Source organism: Phaethon aethereus (genome assembly GCF_964289735.1).
Source record: "Phaethon aethereus genome assembly, chromosome: 19".
Taxonomy (NCBI): Eukaryota; Metazoa; Chordata; class Aves; order Phaethontiformes; family Phaethontidae; genus Phaethon; species Phaethon aethereus.
The window spans coordinates 1,038,664-1,056,106 of NC_138595.1; the positions used below are offsets into that span (position 1 = coordinate 1,038,664).

Sequence of the window (17,443 nt, forward strand, 5' to 3'; positions counted from 1 at the left end):
GCAGAAGTGTGAACGCTGGGAAGGGCTAGGATGTCTGGGGAGGACACGATCGGCCGTGAGAACTTCAGGGAAGCTGGTGAAAGGAAGGAAGCGGGAGCAGCGGCAGCGTTCTCCTGGCCCGCAGAGATGGCGCTGGGCTGCACGAGCGAGGCGCGGTCTGGACGTCACGTGTTGTCAGCTACCGTTACTAAGGAAACGGCACCGGATAACCCAGGCTGAAAACATCCACGTCCAGTTTCCAGCAGAAACGCCTATCCACTAAAGATGTTAGGAATATCCACAGAGCTTGCCTCATGTCGTTATACTCGGATCGGCAGCACAATACCAGCGGAATTCACTCAACAGCAACCTGTAGCCCAAAGAAATTTGGAATTCTTGTTCCAACATGGCACACATTAGCCACACTGCACGCAGTCCAAACTGAACTGCTATGGCTCTAAATCACAGAGATCTCTTAGAAATCGGATAGGATGAAAGAGTAACTGGAATTTAACTAGGTTATAAACTGGGTTGAGAACAAATACAAACCTATCTGCGTTCGTCGCTTCCCCCCAAGGATGAAAATGTCAGCACTGCTTTCCTTCTCTTAGATCGCACCAGCGAAGGCTACAGGTTGTAAGCAGAGTCACTGTGGTTACGATAAATCTCTCCCGCTGGATGCGTAGAGCTGACCCGCACTCAGGTGTTACTCCTCCAGGGGCCAGCAAGGGTGGCATGGCACGGCCCCAGGGCCAGGGAATGGCATTTGCTTCAGGGGCTTGCAAAGGTCTCCTACCTTAATACACATCTGCTGTGGTCTCATTAGGGTGACCTCGGGGCCGGAGAGGGCCCTGCTACCCACCGGATGCCAGCGTATCTCCAGAGAGCCAAATCCCGAATGAGCTCTTCTAGACTTGCAAACGAACCCTGCACAACGAGCTGCTCTCCTGTCCAGCTGCACCATACGGACCAAATCCAGGAGACACGTTCCAAGGGCTAGCCAGGCTGTGAGGAAACCCGCTCAACGCCCCGCAGTGATCGTACATGAAAAACTTCCTTCTGCGTAACAGATGATACACCCGAGCTCTGTTCAGAGGTGCTGTAGGCCTGCGCGGGGCTGAACGCTGAACACCGACCCTGCCTTCTCAGCCTCGGAGTTTTTGTGCATACAAACTCCCTGTGCCGTAACAGAAAGGCACCCAAGAAAGGTGTGGAAAATGGGGCACACACTATTTAATTGACACCTTCAGCCACTTCGGACCTAGGAGAGCTAGGAAGTTTTCAGTTACTGATGCAGACAGGCCCTGAAAATCAACTACCATGTATTTAAGAGACTCTTTCTAAACTCAGCCTTGCGGTAGAGCAAAATGATTCACAAGAATTCTATATTTACAACGAAGATTCACTGAAAGTGACTCACGTACTGAGCCAATCTAATTTTAAAGAGAAGGGAAAAACCTCTTGAAAAGGCACATGAAACTGTAGTGGGGGAGGGAAGAGAACTGCACGCCCAGGAGAGCCCCAGCCAGGAGCTGTTAGCCGAATCTACCGGAAACGGTCTCCTCCATTCAGTTAGCTGAAGTGATGGCAGAACACTCGGCCTCACCTACTTCTGGTTTAGAGTTAATTAAGTTCCACAATCAAAGCAGCTGCAGGTTGAAATACTTCCTTAGGATAGGTAGGATTGCTGGGCAGTAATATGGCAGCTCATGGAGAGTTACTAGTTCTTCAGACCCTACAGAATTCAGAACACAAACCCAACTGACATCACAGCAGGAGGAAGGGAAAAGTATTAAGAAGATTTTACAGTATTGCTAATTTTGGCAGAGCAGATTCTAACAGAAATAGCTGCCGCCCCTCTACCCCTTACATCAACACTGCAGCACATCTTACAGAACGTAATTTCAAAGACAGAGAACAGACACAGCACCAGGGGCTCTCCAGATCGCCCAGGCAGCCCGCAGCAAGGGCGCAGGCTCGGCCTTCCTTCACCTGCTCCTGTCTTGGGACTATTTTCCTCAGTTACTTTTTCTCCTCTGTATAGTACAAATATACAGTAGATAAAAGGGAAATATTTAACATAACCACAACCTAAATGGAGGAAACAGCTACAAGTCTCTATTAGTAGCAATAAAACATTAGCCAGAGAACATGGCCAAATCTTGCACTCCTGCACTGAATACGTAGGGACGAATACATTCTCTCAAGCTGTAAGTAAAAGATAACTTGGAAATGGCAAGCAGGCTAGTGTAAGATTAGCTTTGCATACATAATAACCACACACTGCAGAGCACGTTGGAATTTCAGTGTTGCAACAGGAAAAGGTTATTTTTCTCTGAATTTTGCTTTCAGTAACAGTCTACTTATCTCCAAAGCCAAATCTAACTTCCACTCAACCTCTCCACTGTCATCAACACATAACTGGGTATGGCTGCAAATGCTCCATTCTGTGAAATACAGAAGTGTTTAGTTGATGGCTGTTCTCCAAACATTCTCCGCATTGCTCACAGTTAAGTCTTCAGTTTGAAGTATGAAGAGAAAGCAGCCAATAATTCACAGGCCAACATACATATTTACAATTAGTACATAGCTTTCATTCTCAGCAGCATCTTGCTGTGATGTTTCTCCACACACCAAAGTCTGATGAATAGTGTTAATTTTTTATTGGCCCTAGTAAATTACAGGTTAGATTACAGAACCATTGGACCAGCATTCCACAGTTCCTTTTCAGGCCAAGTCTCCAAAGGAGTACTTGGTATGACCTCTTGGGAGCTGACTTCTACTGAGAATCCAGCACTGGACCATCCTTTATCCACCTACCCGCCCACCCAGCGTCTGCTTCACTCCATCATCACAACACACGCATCACTCGATAACTCCACAGGGACCAGGCAAACCACCACCAAATTCTAGAATTTATTAAGACTTCAATCTATTCACAGAGTTCTGAAACACCAGCTGCCTTTGGTATACATCACGATATCTTCAAATAAATTTTATTTGATTGCTAATTCTTGGTAATGCAACTTTCAAAATACAGTCATGAGGAAAAGTCACCAACATAGTGGCTTACTGATTATATTAAAAAATACACAAGAATGACCGTAATGTGAAAGCCTAGACCTCAATCTCTCAAACGCACCATTTGTGTAATGCGGCATTCAGTGCACAGTGGAGAGAGGGAAGTGGTGTGAAGATCTGAAACACACCAGTTAGCCAGTGGCATGACGCTGGCTAGAAAAGTCACTGAGATTTTCATTGTTTCTATTCTTTTTAAAAGGTCTTTCAATTACTTTTTGGGCTGGATTCTGTCACCTCTGCTCAAAATGAGATACCTGACTGATGAAATATATTGAGACAACTTACAGAACAAAGTACTTTCAGCTGGAAGGTAGCTGCCAGATTTTAGCCCATGACTGTGAAAACTTCCTTTTTTGTCAGTTATTCTCTGGGTCGTATCTTATCTCCAAATACATATTATTTAACCTACTACAGCTTCCTAGTAAATAGCCTTGGATAATGCCATTTTATTATTTCTTATTTGTAATGTATGCACAGAAGTAGCAAATGTAAATAAAAGGTGACAGGAGCCTGAACTCCATGATTTCTAATACTTAAATCCCTGCATTTACCAGCAGAGGAAACACGTTTCTATAGGAAAAGTAAGATTAGGTAGCATGAGCTCTTTTGTATGTCATTTACCACATAAGGCGATGATGTGACTGCTGTCTTCGTGTACAAATTTCCGGGTGACGGCTTCTTCCATGATCTGCTTTACCTGAAATAAATAAAGAGAAGTGATTGTAAGACCCCAACACAAAGCAGCACAGCACTTGGGAGTTTCAGTTTCAACCTTTGCTTGCCCTTTCCCCATCACCAGGAGACTAACAATTTGCGCAAGTTACGCTTTGCAGGGAAGGAAGGATAAAAGCATTTTAAAAGGGAACGGAAGGACAAACCTGTGGAGCTTTTCATGGCATGAGGGAACCTCTGGTAGAACAAGGACAGGTCTATTTGGGGTGTGCCCCTATAAAAGGATGAATTATTTCAGAGCGCCCAGAGTGCTCTTCAGAGAACTTCTTCAGCAGTAGTTCCAAAGGGCTGTGTAAAACTTCTCATATGATTCATCCTTAGCCTTCCTGCGTAGTTACTTCTGCTCATGAAACAAGATTATGTATTGCCATGTGCTCTTCCCACTTGTGGCACTCTGCTCTTCCTCAAGCACAAAGAATCCCTGAGCTGCACAGGCGTACATCCCAAGGGAGCTTTACAGCAACCTTCCTCCCGTTTGGGGACTTTACCTACCACAGTAATTACAAGTGATGCTCTCAAAGCTCTGCTGCACCAGACGCTATACAAAAATAATATAGTAGGCATAGACAAGACAGTGCCTTCAGTTTTCATTCCTAGGCACAAATTAACAATTACAGCAAATAAAATTACATTTATCACACTTCTTACTCATTTAAAACAAAGTTCCTCCTCCAGTTTCAAAGCTGATACGTCAAGCTCCAGACAGAATTCAGTACAGATCACTGACTTTCAAAAATTGAGGAAGAAAACAGACAAATCTTACAATTAAGCTCTTGGAGAGAGGCTGCAGTTACCCTCCATTCATCTGCTAGCTTATTGCTCCCCCAATGGCTTCCTCAGCCTGATACCAGATGAAACCTATTTGCCTCAGCCAACTCATCAGACAATCGTTCCTTCCTGGCCACAGAGCACTTGCTTTTCCAGATGCAAATCCACAATCATTTTTGTCTTCTCTCCTTTGTGAGCTCTAATTATGGGGTTAGGACACTCTGCCTAAATAAATGCCACATAACTTTCAATATACAAAAGCAAGTGCTACCGTGGCAGAAGATCTAACAAGATACTTGCTTCTTCCAACTTTATTTTTTTTTAATTTGAAAACCATTTTTACAGCAGCCCTGGAATCCAAGGAATACTGAATTATCTGGCCAGTAGCCACTGTCTCCCCACAGGCTACTCCTTGCCAACAGGCTCAGCAGCACGGCCTGCGTACCAGCGCGGCCTGACCCAAGCGCCAGCGCAAGCTGCACAGCCGCGACGCCCACGAGCCTGCCGCAGGCGCGAGGTCTGCACGCCCAGGAGACCTCGATCCGCGCCCCTCGCTACGGCTGGCAGCCGTGCGCGCAGCTCTCGTCAGGCTGCATCTGGTACCCGGGATAACCAGGTTAAAGCCGCCGCGTTACTGCTTCTCTGCGGCGCTGACAGGTCCGAAGGCTTTAAGCCTTCCCCCTCACGGCTGGACCCAGAGGAAGCTGCAGGTGCAATGCCCGCTCGGCAGCTGGGCCCTGTACTCATGCTGCTGCGACGATGAGCTCGGCAGCTCAGTGCCTGCTCCAGTTTGGAGGGCTTCCTCCTCCAGCGAGATCACTGGCGAAGCCAATTCTGGATGCTGCACTTAAGCACGCCTTCCCCCGGTAAGCATCCGGAGGCCTCCATGCCCACTCCCACACCCCCAGCCCGGCTGACAGCAGTCTGCAGCTCTGGCACTCGCTGCACGAGCTTTCCAACACAGGGCGTCCTCCTTGATCCTACAGAATTTGGACTTCTTGTCAAACTGGAGCCCTCCGGGTTGCAAAGAAAACACTGCGTGGAGGGGCAAAGCAAACATGTAAGGGGCTTTGAAAGTAGAATGTGTTTTGCACCTGAGGACCCCAAAGCAAAGTCTTTTGCACTTTATGAAACCCGGCTCACTGCTCACATACTGCGGCTTGGCAATATAAACTCTTAACAAGGCAATTTGTTTCTTTCCTGCAGCATTTCTGACATGGCTATAAGAACTTTGGACCTTACAGTAAAGCAGTGGGACATGGAGGAGTAAGGGGATATCAAGGGAGAAGGTCTCATGGATGAGAACTCACACAGGAAGCATCTGGATTATCCTGTTTATCCAGCAATCCACTTCTCACATTTTTATTCGTATCATTCTTGATTTGCAAGCTTGATGTCTGTCTTGGCAGGAACTCAACAAAACTTGTTCCAAACTTCACCTAGAGGTTTGAAGTCACCTAGATAATAGCGGCTAGGCAGACCACAGCTCAGCAAAGGGAAGGGGATGGCACAGCTGCGCAGCCCTACCTGTTCAAATTCCAGCTCAGCCCCTGACCTGCATTTTCATACACGAAAGGCAGGATGCTCTGGCAAACGCAGCTTGTGGTGGAAGCACAGAGACCGTGCCATCCACTGCCTCCAAGTCAACTCACCTCTGTGCCTCAGCCGACCCATCTGTGGAAGAAGGACAGTGACCCAACCTTTGCAAGCTGTTCTGATTTCACTGGATGAAAACGCTATTTAATGTACCAAATGAAAGGCCTGATTTACTAAAGGGAGAAAGTACCTCTGGGTGCCACTAGCATCAAGGTGGACAGAAGAGGAAGCACGAAGAGCGCTGCACCAGGGTAAGTCACGCACATATGAGTCAAGTTCGCAGGCATGAATTCAGGCACTGTTAAATACTCAGGGCTGCAGACTGTGACTTCAGCCTCAGCTCCCCAGAGAACAGTAATTGGAATTCAATTCCTGATGACAGGGAGGAAGAAGTGTCATTTACTAGGAGTAAGAGCTCTGAGGTCAATTGCCTGCTGTCACACATTTCCCAGGCATACCCCAATCATTAGTCTTTATTAGCTCAGTATGTTATTTAGACCCCAGTCTGCAGCCCAGGAGCAAAAAGTTTAAAGTGTATCAATAAAGAGAGAGTTTTCAGATGCAGTAATCAACCCTACTTTTCATACACCAGCACCAAACGGTCAGCAGATTTTGAACCCAGGACCTTCAGAATTAAGCAGTACAGACCAGGCAAGCAATCGGTGTCTGTTCCCAACTGCCACCGAATACAGAGAAACCTCTGCATGTTTTCTGGAGAGTCAGTGAATGTTACTAGAAAACATTTTCAGGGCATAGGCAGTAGATGTGAAGATTCAAAAGCTGGAATGCAGTGTTCTTCAGTCCCAGGTCATTCCTCACTGCTACGTAATTCAGAGATGCTCCAGGCAAGGAGCTAAATCAAATAGCTGATCAAATGTTTCTGATCAAATGGAACGCAAGCCCCTTTTTTTTTCCCCATTGCAATTTTGTGCAGCTCTCTTCGTAGGGAATTACGCTGTTGTGTCTCTGTGTTCTGGGGAGGCACTTGTCAATGAAGCTTTCTGAGCCTAAGCCTACACAGACACCCACTTGCAGATACTAGCGGACCTGACCAAACTGCAAATTAATCTCATTAAAAGAAACCTCAACAGCCTGCCACCTCCACATGCACCCATCCACCCGCACAGGTAAGGAAATCGCAGCCCGTGGCAAGGCATGGAGGGCTGCCTCCTCCCGCTGGGGCCAGCGCTGCTACCAGAGAGGCGGCTGAGAGAAACCCGCGCCGGTGGGACGTGGGCGGCAGAGGGGAGACGCGGGCTCCCCCACTGCCCCGGAAACGTCCTTGCCGTTCTCTGTGCCTCCTGTCAGGTCAGTGCAGGAAGCACTCATCCTAACCAGGCTGTTCGGTTACACCTGCCAGTGCCACAAGCACACAGAAAAGCTGCAAGCGCATCGACTTCGGTGCCCTTCAGCCTCTCCACGGCCTCAGGGGAACCCCGGGAGCTCCGACAGGCCGCAGCGGCCAGCTCAGAAGCCATTCTGCTCCCCCTGGAAAAGGTAACAGGCTCCGTGTGCACCACGTTTGCCAACCACTGGAGAGCGTGGAAGGGAAAGCTCTGTCTACCCCCGTACAGACCTTGGCATTTGAGGAGTGAAGAATATCCTGGTGGTGGCATTATTCAGGTAAAGCAAAGCAAGCTCCTCAAATAAAAGTTGATATGCATTTGCACAATATTGTAATATGTCACTGCTCTGACTTTCTTCTACATCCAGTAATGGCCAAAACTTTCAGCAGCAGTCAAACACCAAACATAGGTCATCATACATGGATTATTTAATAAGTTTCACCAAAGAAAAACACAAGAGAAATGCCTTTAGGTTTAATGTTTCAATTTTCGTTATAAAGAAAATTTAAAAATGGAAATAAACTCAAATTTTGCAGCAACCTGCTGGTATGAGAGACCAAGAAAATGAAGACTACTAAGACACGACAGGCGCTGACTATATACCAATTTATTCACAAGCATAGGGCTGAAGAGACCCACAGGTATTCCCTTTTCCATCCCTCTGTTGAGTTCTTGGTCTGCTCCAACAACAAGAGACTGTTCAGATTTGCCATACTGCCATTTTGCTAAACCGTCACGACGATGGGTTTCTGACCAGGGCTGCCCCAGCACACCAATGTATCTGCAACCTTCAAGGTTAGGAACCTTTCAAACCAGCCCCACTCTTCCACAATACAGGTTGGAGCACTTTCCCCAACAATGCAGCATGATGGGACACTGGAGAAGCACCGCAGGGACAACGCAGTGTCAGAGGCAAAGAACAGTGCTCATAAAATACTGGAATAGCCAGGGACACAGCTAAAACCCACACCATTTTTTCATCAAAGAAGAAAACCTTACATCCAGTATCCGTGTCTTCTTTAGCGTGTGTAGTTACTGTTCATCTCATTTATTGATCCCTCCTGCTGCATTGACTCTTTGTTACCCTTGATGAAGAACAGAGTGGTGTAAATATAAGCTGTTAAATAAATACTATATTTCAGCTCAGAAGTGGTTGAATTTTAGTTCTACGATGAGCAATTGCATTTCTGAAGCGCTTTGAAATTTTTCAGGGTGAATCTGCTAAGGTTATTGTTATCCTGGTTGTTTCACAGCTAGAGTTTAAGTCCAGAAATGGCAAAAAAACCTCCATTTCAGTAGATAGAGGAAATGGCTAGAGAAAAGCCTGTTTTATGAGTCTACTTGTGACAACAGATTTTCCTGCAGAGAGAGATAAATGTTTGAAACATGAACTTGTAAGCAGCCTCAGCATGAATCCCAGTAGACTTAAATTTTCAAAACACATTACATGTGCTCCTTTCTATTAAAGCCAACAAAATACATTCTTTACCAATGGGAATTGAAAGTCCATCTGAGAAAAAGCAAACAACATTAAATTTTCCCAAAGGAAAAACACAGAAGTTTTTGTTGAGAGGGAGAGACAAAATAAAATAAAAGCACTTTGCACGAAGTGCCTTTAGAGACAACCATTTTGTAGTTTGCAAAGACAACCAAATTTTTAATACGTTTGGTGTAAACAACATACAGAAAGAATATGCTTACTCTGAACTCCATTAGATATTGGGGTAACATGAAAATAATTCAACGGAAGGAAGAGCCTGGGTTTAAAGAACAGGAGAGGGAAATGATCACTTTGAAGATAGACATGGACTAGTCAATTTTTCAATACAAGACCAACAACACACAACATGCATGCAGCTATAAGTGGCTGTGAGAAAATTCACACAGAATAAAAAATTAGGTTGAAAATCCTACCAGAAAAAGTTAATTACTGTAATTAAGAGCAGCATAACCTGGTGGTTGGTACAACTAGTGGTTTGCATTCAATTCCTGGCTCCATTGGTTGATTGTTTAAAAGAAAAATAAAATCTCAATCTCTGTGTCTCTGCCTGCCTCCTGATACCATTTGCCTTAACATGAGCGGAACAGACAGGGCTTCCTACTGCACATCTGTGCAGTGCGCTGGCAAGAGGCGTTACCTTAACACAGAATCACACAGAATCACTAGGTTGGAAAGGACCTTCAAGATCATCAAGTCCAACCATTAGTCCAGCGCCACCATGTCCCCTAAACCATGTCCTGAAGCACCACATCCACACGTTTTTTGAACACTTCCAGAGATGGCGACTCCACCACCTCCCTGGGCAGCCTGTTCCAATGCCTGACCACTCTCCCAGTGAAGAAATTTTTCCTAATATCCAATCTAAACCTCCCCTGGCGCAACTTGGGGCCATTTCCTCTTGTCCTATCACCAGTTACTTGGGAGAAGAGACCGACACCCTCGTCGCCACAACCCCCTTTCAGGTAGTTGTAGAGAGCGAACGTGCACACAATCACCAAAAAGCTCCCATGACTACTTTAGGATGCAAAGCTCTGGGCAGCCCCCAAAAAGCCAAGCCAATATAAATCCTCTAAAAGAGGATTTGTGAGGATTTGGAAAAGAAAAAAAACCAAATCAAAGACAAAACAAAAATCCAGATGACACAGAAGCTACAAATAACACTTTCAAGCATTATTCAAGTAATTTAAAAGCTAGAGTCCAATTAAAAACATTTTAGAGACTTTAAAAACAAATTAGCCTCAGATTTTTTAATTATATCCCACTTGTTCTCCTTGGCTCAAGCTGGCTTGGATCATGAAAATCCATTTCACTTTCAATCTTGTACATTAGCACAAGATTGCAGTGTTCAGAGTTGGAAAACATTTCTCAAGCCTATTTATATATTTAAACATTAACCCAGGAGAGCAAGTGCACACGCTTCTAAATCAAACCTTATACTATCTTGGCTCAAAGGTCCTGGTTTAAGCTAAAATTTCTAAATGAAGTGGCAGGTTCATGGCTGCATTAAGCAGCAGCATTTACCATGTGAGCGAGCAATAGGTACCACCTGCTCGGTGCCCTGCAGCCAGGTGCTGGCTGGGTCATTCTAGGACATCATCCTACAATTTTGTGTACAGATAGCTCATTACATGTCTATCCCTACTCTACCACTTCCAGTCAACCTAAACTGGCTGAAACATCTGATATTTTCTGGTTTCAACACTAACAAATATTAGGACACCAGATTCGGGCTTAGGAACCTTGGCCTCAACTTTTCACTTGAGCTTTAATGAATCCTGCTCTCCTACCATTTTTGATTGCCCCAGCTGTGAGCTGGGAGAGAGGAAGGAGCAGAAGGATAATTAGCTTTTTAAAATACTTTTTATTGCTGTGATGGATAAGCATTACACCTTCACTTAGCTCCTCTGCAAGAACGGGCAGCTACACACAGCTGTGACACAGTCAATGCCACACAAATGCAAAGCACGGTACGTGGGGGCACGGGGGAGAGAGGGTCCCTCGCTACGCTGGCACTTCCACCTGGAATGTGTTCACGAAGGTGCTCCTAGACCAAGGCAAGCTTACAGCACCAGGCACCTCCTCCCAGAGCACCTGGGCAGGGACCCCAAAAAACGCAGTAGGAGCTCTGTTCTGCTGAGCACGTCCCAGCAGGTAACAGCACCGTGCTTTGCAACGGCTGAAGCACTACCAGTCCAAACCAAGTGTCATCAAATGCCACCATCCCCGTTCAGGCATGAGGTGTTCGGTACTTTATCCATGAATGGATCTCAGCTTGCTCCAGCACGTAAATGTCTCTCATAAATGTTTGTAAGAACAACCACCCGAATTAGGCCAGCCTTCCTCCCCACCCCTTCGCAGCAGACTTGCTAAAGCGCAGGTATTGTAACCCCGCAGGAGCAGACACTTCTGCCAGGGCTCTGGCCTTTGGGAGCCTATTCAGTTCATCCACGGGTGAACTGAAAGGACCAGCTTTCTTATCACCGATCTTCTCCTTTCTCCTCTAACACTCAGAGCTGAGAAAAAGTAAGTAAACACCTAGCAATAAGGGAAATAAACACGCAGGGAAAGGGAGCCGGGCCCCTTAGCTGATTACAGGCTCTTCCCCTGCAGATGAACACAGCCATCACCTGCGGCAGGAAAGAGCGAGCCCGCAGGGCAGCGTCTCCCCCCCCAGGGTCACCTGGCAAACCCAGCAAAACCACTGGCCTGTTTCTGGGGTAGCGCAACAGCTTGACCGAGCGGCGCCTGCCTTTGTTTTCCAGTCACGGCAAGGTCACATAACCCAGCACAGAAAGGGTTAAACGGTTGTAGCGAGCAAATCCTCCACTGCCCATTCATCGCCTCCCGAAGGGAAACTGGGTTTTAACTCAACCTGGCCAAAGCTTTCTGTTATTTACTCTCGGCAAACTCTTCGCTACCGGCCCTGCTGCAAGAGAGGTGACACAAATTCATCAGGCGGAAGGTGCGCCCCGCCGCGACCGGCCCGGCCGCGGGAGCCCGAGCCCGGCGGGAGTGCGTGCAGGGCGGCCCGGGGCCCCGGCGGAGGCGACCCCCGCGCCGCCGGCTGACCCGGGGCGGCCGAGGGAACCTCGGACCTCTGCCCGCCTCATAGCTCCGGCCTCACCGGACACCCCCGCCCGCCCGCCGCCCCCTCCCTCACCTCCTTCTTCACGTTCCACAGCAGCTTCTCCTTCACGGCGTCCGCCGAGCAGCTCATGGCGGAGCGGGGAGCGGGGCCACCCCGCGCTCAGAGCCGCCAGCCCGTGCCGCTGAGGGACTGCCCGCGAGGCGAAGGCTCCGCACCGCCCGGCCGAGCGCGGGGAAGCTGCGGGACGCCGCGCAGCTGCGCCGCCATCTTCCGCGGCTGCCGCTGACGTCAAGCGGAGGCGGGACAGCGGGGCGTGGGCGCACCTGCCACTGCCCCGGCTGCGGGGGGGCACCATGGCAACGGCGCCGAGGGCGAGGCCAGGCCTGGGCGGGAGCCCGCCGCCCCGGCGCTGAGGCGGCCCCGGCCGCCGCCGCGGTGCGCGGGCCTGGCGCCGCCGGCTCGGGCTGCCCGGGAGCCCCCGCTCCCTGCGGCACCGCTCCGCGCCCATCCTGGTCCTGAAGGAGCCTCGGCCGGCAGGGCTCAGTACTCCCCTCTGAGCGGCACACCGGCCTCGCTAGGGAAGGGGGTCGAAGCATCAGGTTAGTGACGTATGTTAAATCTGGCTTTTCTAGTGCTTATTTCCGTATTTTCCACCAAAAGAGTGAGCAGCATGCTCAGCCTGTTTGGTTCGCTTTCTGAGCTCGGCAAAAGGAGCACGAGGGGGGCCCAGGAAGCCCTTCAAGCTCTTCCTTCCGAAGCAGCGAAGGGTGTAGGCAAGGTCCTGCCCTCAGCCGAGGTATTCGGGACACTGAAACCAGAGCTCGCTTCAGCAGTCCTCCAGCTCCCGCTGCAAGTCCGACATCAGCCGTGGCTGCAAAGAAAAGGCACCACAGGAACACCCAGGCAGAGGGAGCGCTCCCGAGGGAACGCTGTGGAAAAAGGAAGAGAGGGCAGGCAGGAGGAGCTGGACCACACTGAGAACAAGAGAGACCTCCATTAGTGCAGGCAGAAAAGGCGAAGAGAAGAGTTGTTCCATTTTTGAAAGAGGCAGCAGATCGAGGAGACAATCATACCACCCGGCCACAAAACCCAGAAGTCCTACCACAGTGAATAAAAGTAGGCTGTCTCTACAACATAAAGCCAGGGTAGGAGCACCTACCTTACAGGTAACCAATTCTCAACACCACAACCGAGGCAAAGAACAGCCAGTATACGCTAGAAACCACAGTCACCTAAGCGCGGTCTCTCAGCTTTCCAAACAGAAGGATTACCTAACTTCTTTCAAAGACACTCAGATACTTTGTGGAATAGTTGTTGCTCACAACAAAAAACCCTATGGCTTAGCTCAGAAAGGAGGGTAACAGCAGCAAAGAGAATAGCTACATACAACAGACAGATCATGTAGGCTACCTCAAAAGCATACCTACTGCAGAACACAGACTAAATCTCGGGATCAAACTCCCTGCCAGCCTGCTCCGTCAGTCAAGAAAGGTTAAAGATTTTCAATATACCAGTTAGGTTACCTTTGTGGTAACATCAATTGTGTGTAGACCTAATGAAAGGTCAAAGAGCTCTGTGATTCTTATTAGGAAATGAAGTTATTTCCATGAACATGAAAAACCACTGCAGCGAATGAATTGTTCTACAATTAAAGGAAAAGCCCAGAAAAAAAAACAAAACCAGTTGTCTGCAGAGCACCTGTAAGTACACCGATACCTCCTACAAACAGCCTGCACTTGCAGGGCATGGGTGAAAGGCAGCAACAACTCCATGTAATACAAAAGCCATTTGCTGATACAGTGTTTCTGCAGTTCAGGAATCCTAAATATTTGTTGAGGATCACAACTACAATGCAGAACAAAAGTGCAAAGACCAACATGACGAATAAAATGTTACGATGCTGGAGAAAAATCACAGAAGACAAAATATAACACTTTATTAAAAATTAGTGTTCCATTTCCATTTAATGCACTGATAAAAGAGAAAATACTTTAATCAATAGCTAATATGGTTACTGCATTAACTAAGTATTTTATCCATAAGGCTAACCCTTAAAAGTTAGAGATAAAAATAAAACAAAGCCTGATGCGTAAGAAAACAGCTTGATCACAGCATGTCAGTTTAAACAAGATCAGCAATCATATTTGCTATCCTCTGGATATAAAATATTATTGAAATCCGAAGTCCTTTACTATTATTAAACAAATTAAGCTTCAACATCCCTCTGAGGTAGGGGGGGTCTTACCACCATTTTATTACAGATGAGGAAAAATTATGCATGTAACAGAAAAACTCACTTGCTGTATGTCACTGAGTTAGTGGCAAAGCTGGAAACAGGACTCGTGACCACTCATCTCTTAATAAAACCACAGTTCTCCTAACAGAATGGATGGTGTGAAATTTGTCTGTAAAGATTTAATGCCAAGGATCACCAGAGGATATAACCTAATTGTATAAGACAGGGACTGCTGGGCCAGGCATATTCAGTTAAGGTATACTTCATCAGTATTTCCTAGAGTGAATTATGTCCGAAAATTAAAAAACCTTGAGAAGAAAAATCTAATCAAAACCACAGTAAGCGTTGCCTGTTCCAAGCTGAATGCAGCTTTTCAATAACACCATAGTATCAGTCCCACCAATGCCCTCCCAGCCTCAGTCAGTTACTTTATATTTTAACCAAGAAGTGCAAGAGATAAAAAGTCACCAGAATGGAACATTACAACAGGATAAATGTCTTCTGTTCCGAAAACTAAATGTCAAGGTGAAGGTTAAACATTTAGCTTTGTCTCGGCATTTATCAAGAAGTTGGAGGCTGCTACCCTGCAGAGCTCTCTCTTTTGACATTATTGCCTGATTAACATGGATACTGAAAAGCTGTTTAACATAAGACATTCATTCAAAGCACCAAGTCTCCTTCTCTGTAGAAAGACTGAGGCTGTTCTGCAATATGTTAGGACCCCATTACAGAAACATGCAGCCCTTCATTACAGTACTTTTGTACAGATGTCAGTTAATATTTTCCATTCATTCTCTCAGTCTGATAATATAATATTTGAATGCGCAAAAGTTCACTTAAATTTAGGAGTGGAGAGGACAGTAAGGTTTCAAAAAGACCTTCAACAGCTAATGAACACTAGCTGATGTAGTTAGAATTCATACGTTACAAATGAGGCAAAAAGGCATTTCTTCCTCCTAAAGGCTACTACCAATTCACAGGCACATCAGTAAAACACATCCACCAGTGACGGTCTGTGCAGGACAACACTGCAAGTCTCTTAACTCGCAGACAAATGCATATAATTAGAAATCTATATTGTCTTAATAGGGATCATAATTTGTGGTATTTAAAGCCAGCAGAGAAGATTCCTAGGAAGCACAGCTGTTCGCTCTCTCTAGAAGTAGACAGCTTACTACAAATAAGTGAACGCTGCCTTTCAAAACTGCATTATCCTTTTCAGTGCTGCTTTTTCTCCACTATACCAGGTTGTAAAAATATGTTCTAGAATGTTCTTGTCAAAACAATTCATAGCTTTTAATTAAGTTAAGGATGATTAAAATGAGACTACAAAGCATGTGTTACATCAAAACCACAGTATTTGAAACTATCAGAACCTGGTAGTACAGAGACTGTATAAATCAACATGCCATGATTTTGGCAGAAAGGACATTCAATTAACATCGTGTATTGGCACAGTTCCAGATAAGCAGGACTCTTAAGAGAAAATAACGTGTTCTATCACCTGTATTAGCAAAATGTTCAACCCATGAACTGTGTAAGCAATGGCTGCATCCGTATCTACATTTAGACTTACGGAGATTTTATGTAAATTATCCAATTATGTACGCATGCAGGTAAGAAATAACTCCGGGCATTCCTCATTTTATCAGAAACCAGAGTATAGCAGCCCTATGGAGGAAATCTCTAATACTACAATAATTTTAGCCTTGTGCATGTCCAAATAGTGCACTTGCAGAGCACACCTACACAGAGGATTTCCTGACATTTTCCCATTCCCATCTGTCCACCAGTGGAGGGAACTATAGAACTGCTAGTCAAACCCACACACAGGTATTTAACTGGGATCTCTCAGCCACATCCTGAAAATCTTATCAGGACAAAGAACACCAAGACCATGGTTTTGAAATGTCTTTTGAACAGAAAAAACTTTAGTGTTTATGCAATTCAATTTTACTCTGAGTAAAGCTTACAGACTGACAGAGTGTTCTGTCCACGGTGGCCAAGCATTGTTTAACATCATTCCAGTTCTAGTCGTATCTTCATCTAAAAGCAAATGTTTTGTGATCAGTACTAACTGGGGGTAGAGAAGGGAGAACGAATGGGGATGAGAGAAGAAGGTGAAATAAAAAGGATATCTGTACATATTTTTAAAAGATTCGAAACTGCTTACAGTTCTTACTGATACTCCACATTCCATAAATACCAAGAAGTTATTTTGCACCTTTTAAAAGATTCTTACAACCCAGATGGTTCACCAAGCAGTTTGTTTCCAAGATTAATTGAATCTAAATTCAAATCAGAAATTAATACTATTTGTTGGCTATGGGAGACAAGGAAAAAAAACCCCAACTAAACCAAAACCAAAACACAAGCTTTTCTCTGCTTCTTATAGTGTAATAATTCACAATTTGAACCTATTTAATTAATGAACCCTAGGAGTAGAGAATCCAACCACGGAATGAAAGCCTCTGGACTAGCACACGGATCTGACACTGCTTCTCTTTCACACACTCCTTCACAGACCAGTACTCCCCAGAGAAAAGAAAGGCAAATATGACATTTTTCTGCATATAACTTCTTTTAAACACAGTTTTGCAAGGCTACCAGCATCACTTATCTGTTAGCATTCACTATGATAGTAACAAGAAAAAAAAAAAGTAATTTGCCAAGAAACAGAAGTGCCACGCATTAATTTTAAGTGGCAGTCTTATTTGTTACAAGATGAAAAAAAAGTACAAGAGAATAAATTGAAGTTATTAAATACAGCACAGACACCCTATCACTACAGGCTCTGCTGGTAGCTTCAAAGCACCCACCACAGTGTAATTTAAATAGTATCAGTGAAGGGACAAAAATTAAAAAAAAATAATCCACATCACACACTAGCAGAATTAAGAAAAAAAGCTGCAAAAATCTTTGTCAAAACTGATCTCAGCAGCTGTATTTTCACTGGCACAATAGAAAAACCATCTGGAAAACAACAACTTCCAGAAAGCAATATAAGAGAAAAGAGGTTATTAGAGTTTTAAAGAGGCCTTTCACAAAAAGGCAGGTGCATTACTGTGGCAATGCTACTTCCGGGATGTGAGGAAAATTAAGTGAATGCCTGCCAC

General features: G+C 45.8%; 1 protein-coding gene across 1 annotated transcript in view; it reads right to left on the reverse strand.

Annotated features, from left to right (window-relative positions):
- SGSM2 (small G protein signaling modulator 2) overlaps positions 1–12,384 on the reverse strand; it is a gene marked incomplete at its 3' end in the record, with an annotated part of 64,473 nt that extends 52,089 nt beyond the window's left edge. Inside the window, exons 1-2 of the mRNA XM_082008791.1 lie at positions 12,164–12,384; positions 3,682–3,757 (exon numbers count right to left, since the gene is read on the reverse strand). Coding sequence (XP_081864917.1) covers positions 3,682–3,757; positions 12,164–12,220 — 133 coding nt within the window. The 5' untranslated portion in view covers positions 12,221–12,384. The remainder of the gene's footprint in view (positions 1–3,681; positions 3,758–12,163) is intronic.
- Positions 12,385–17,443: the final 5,059 nt, after the last annotated feature.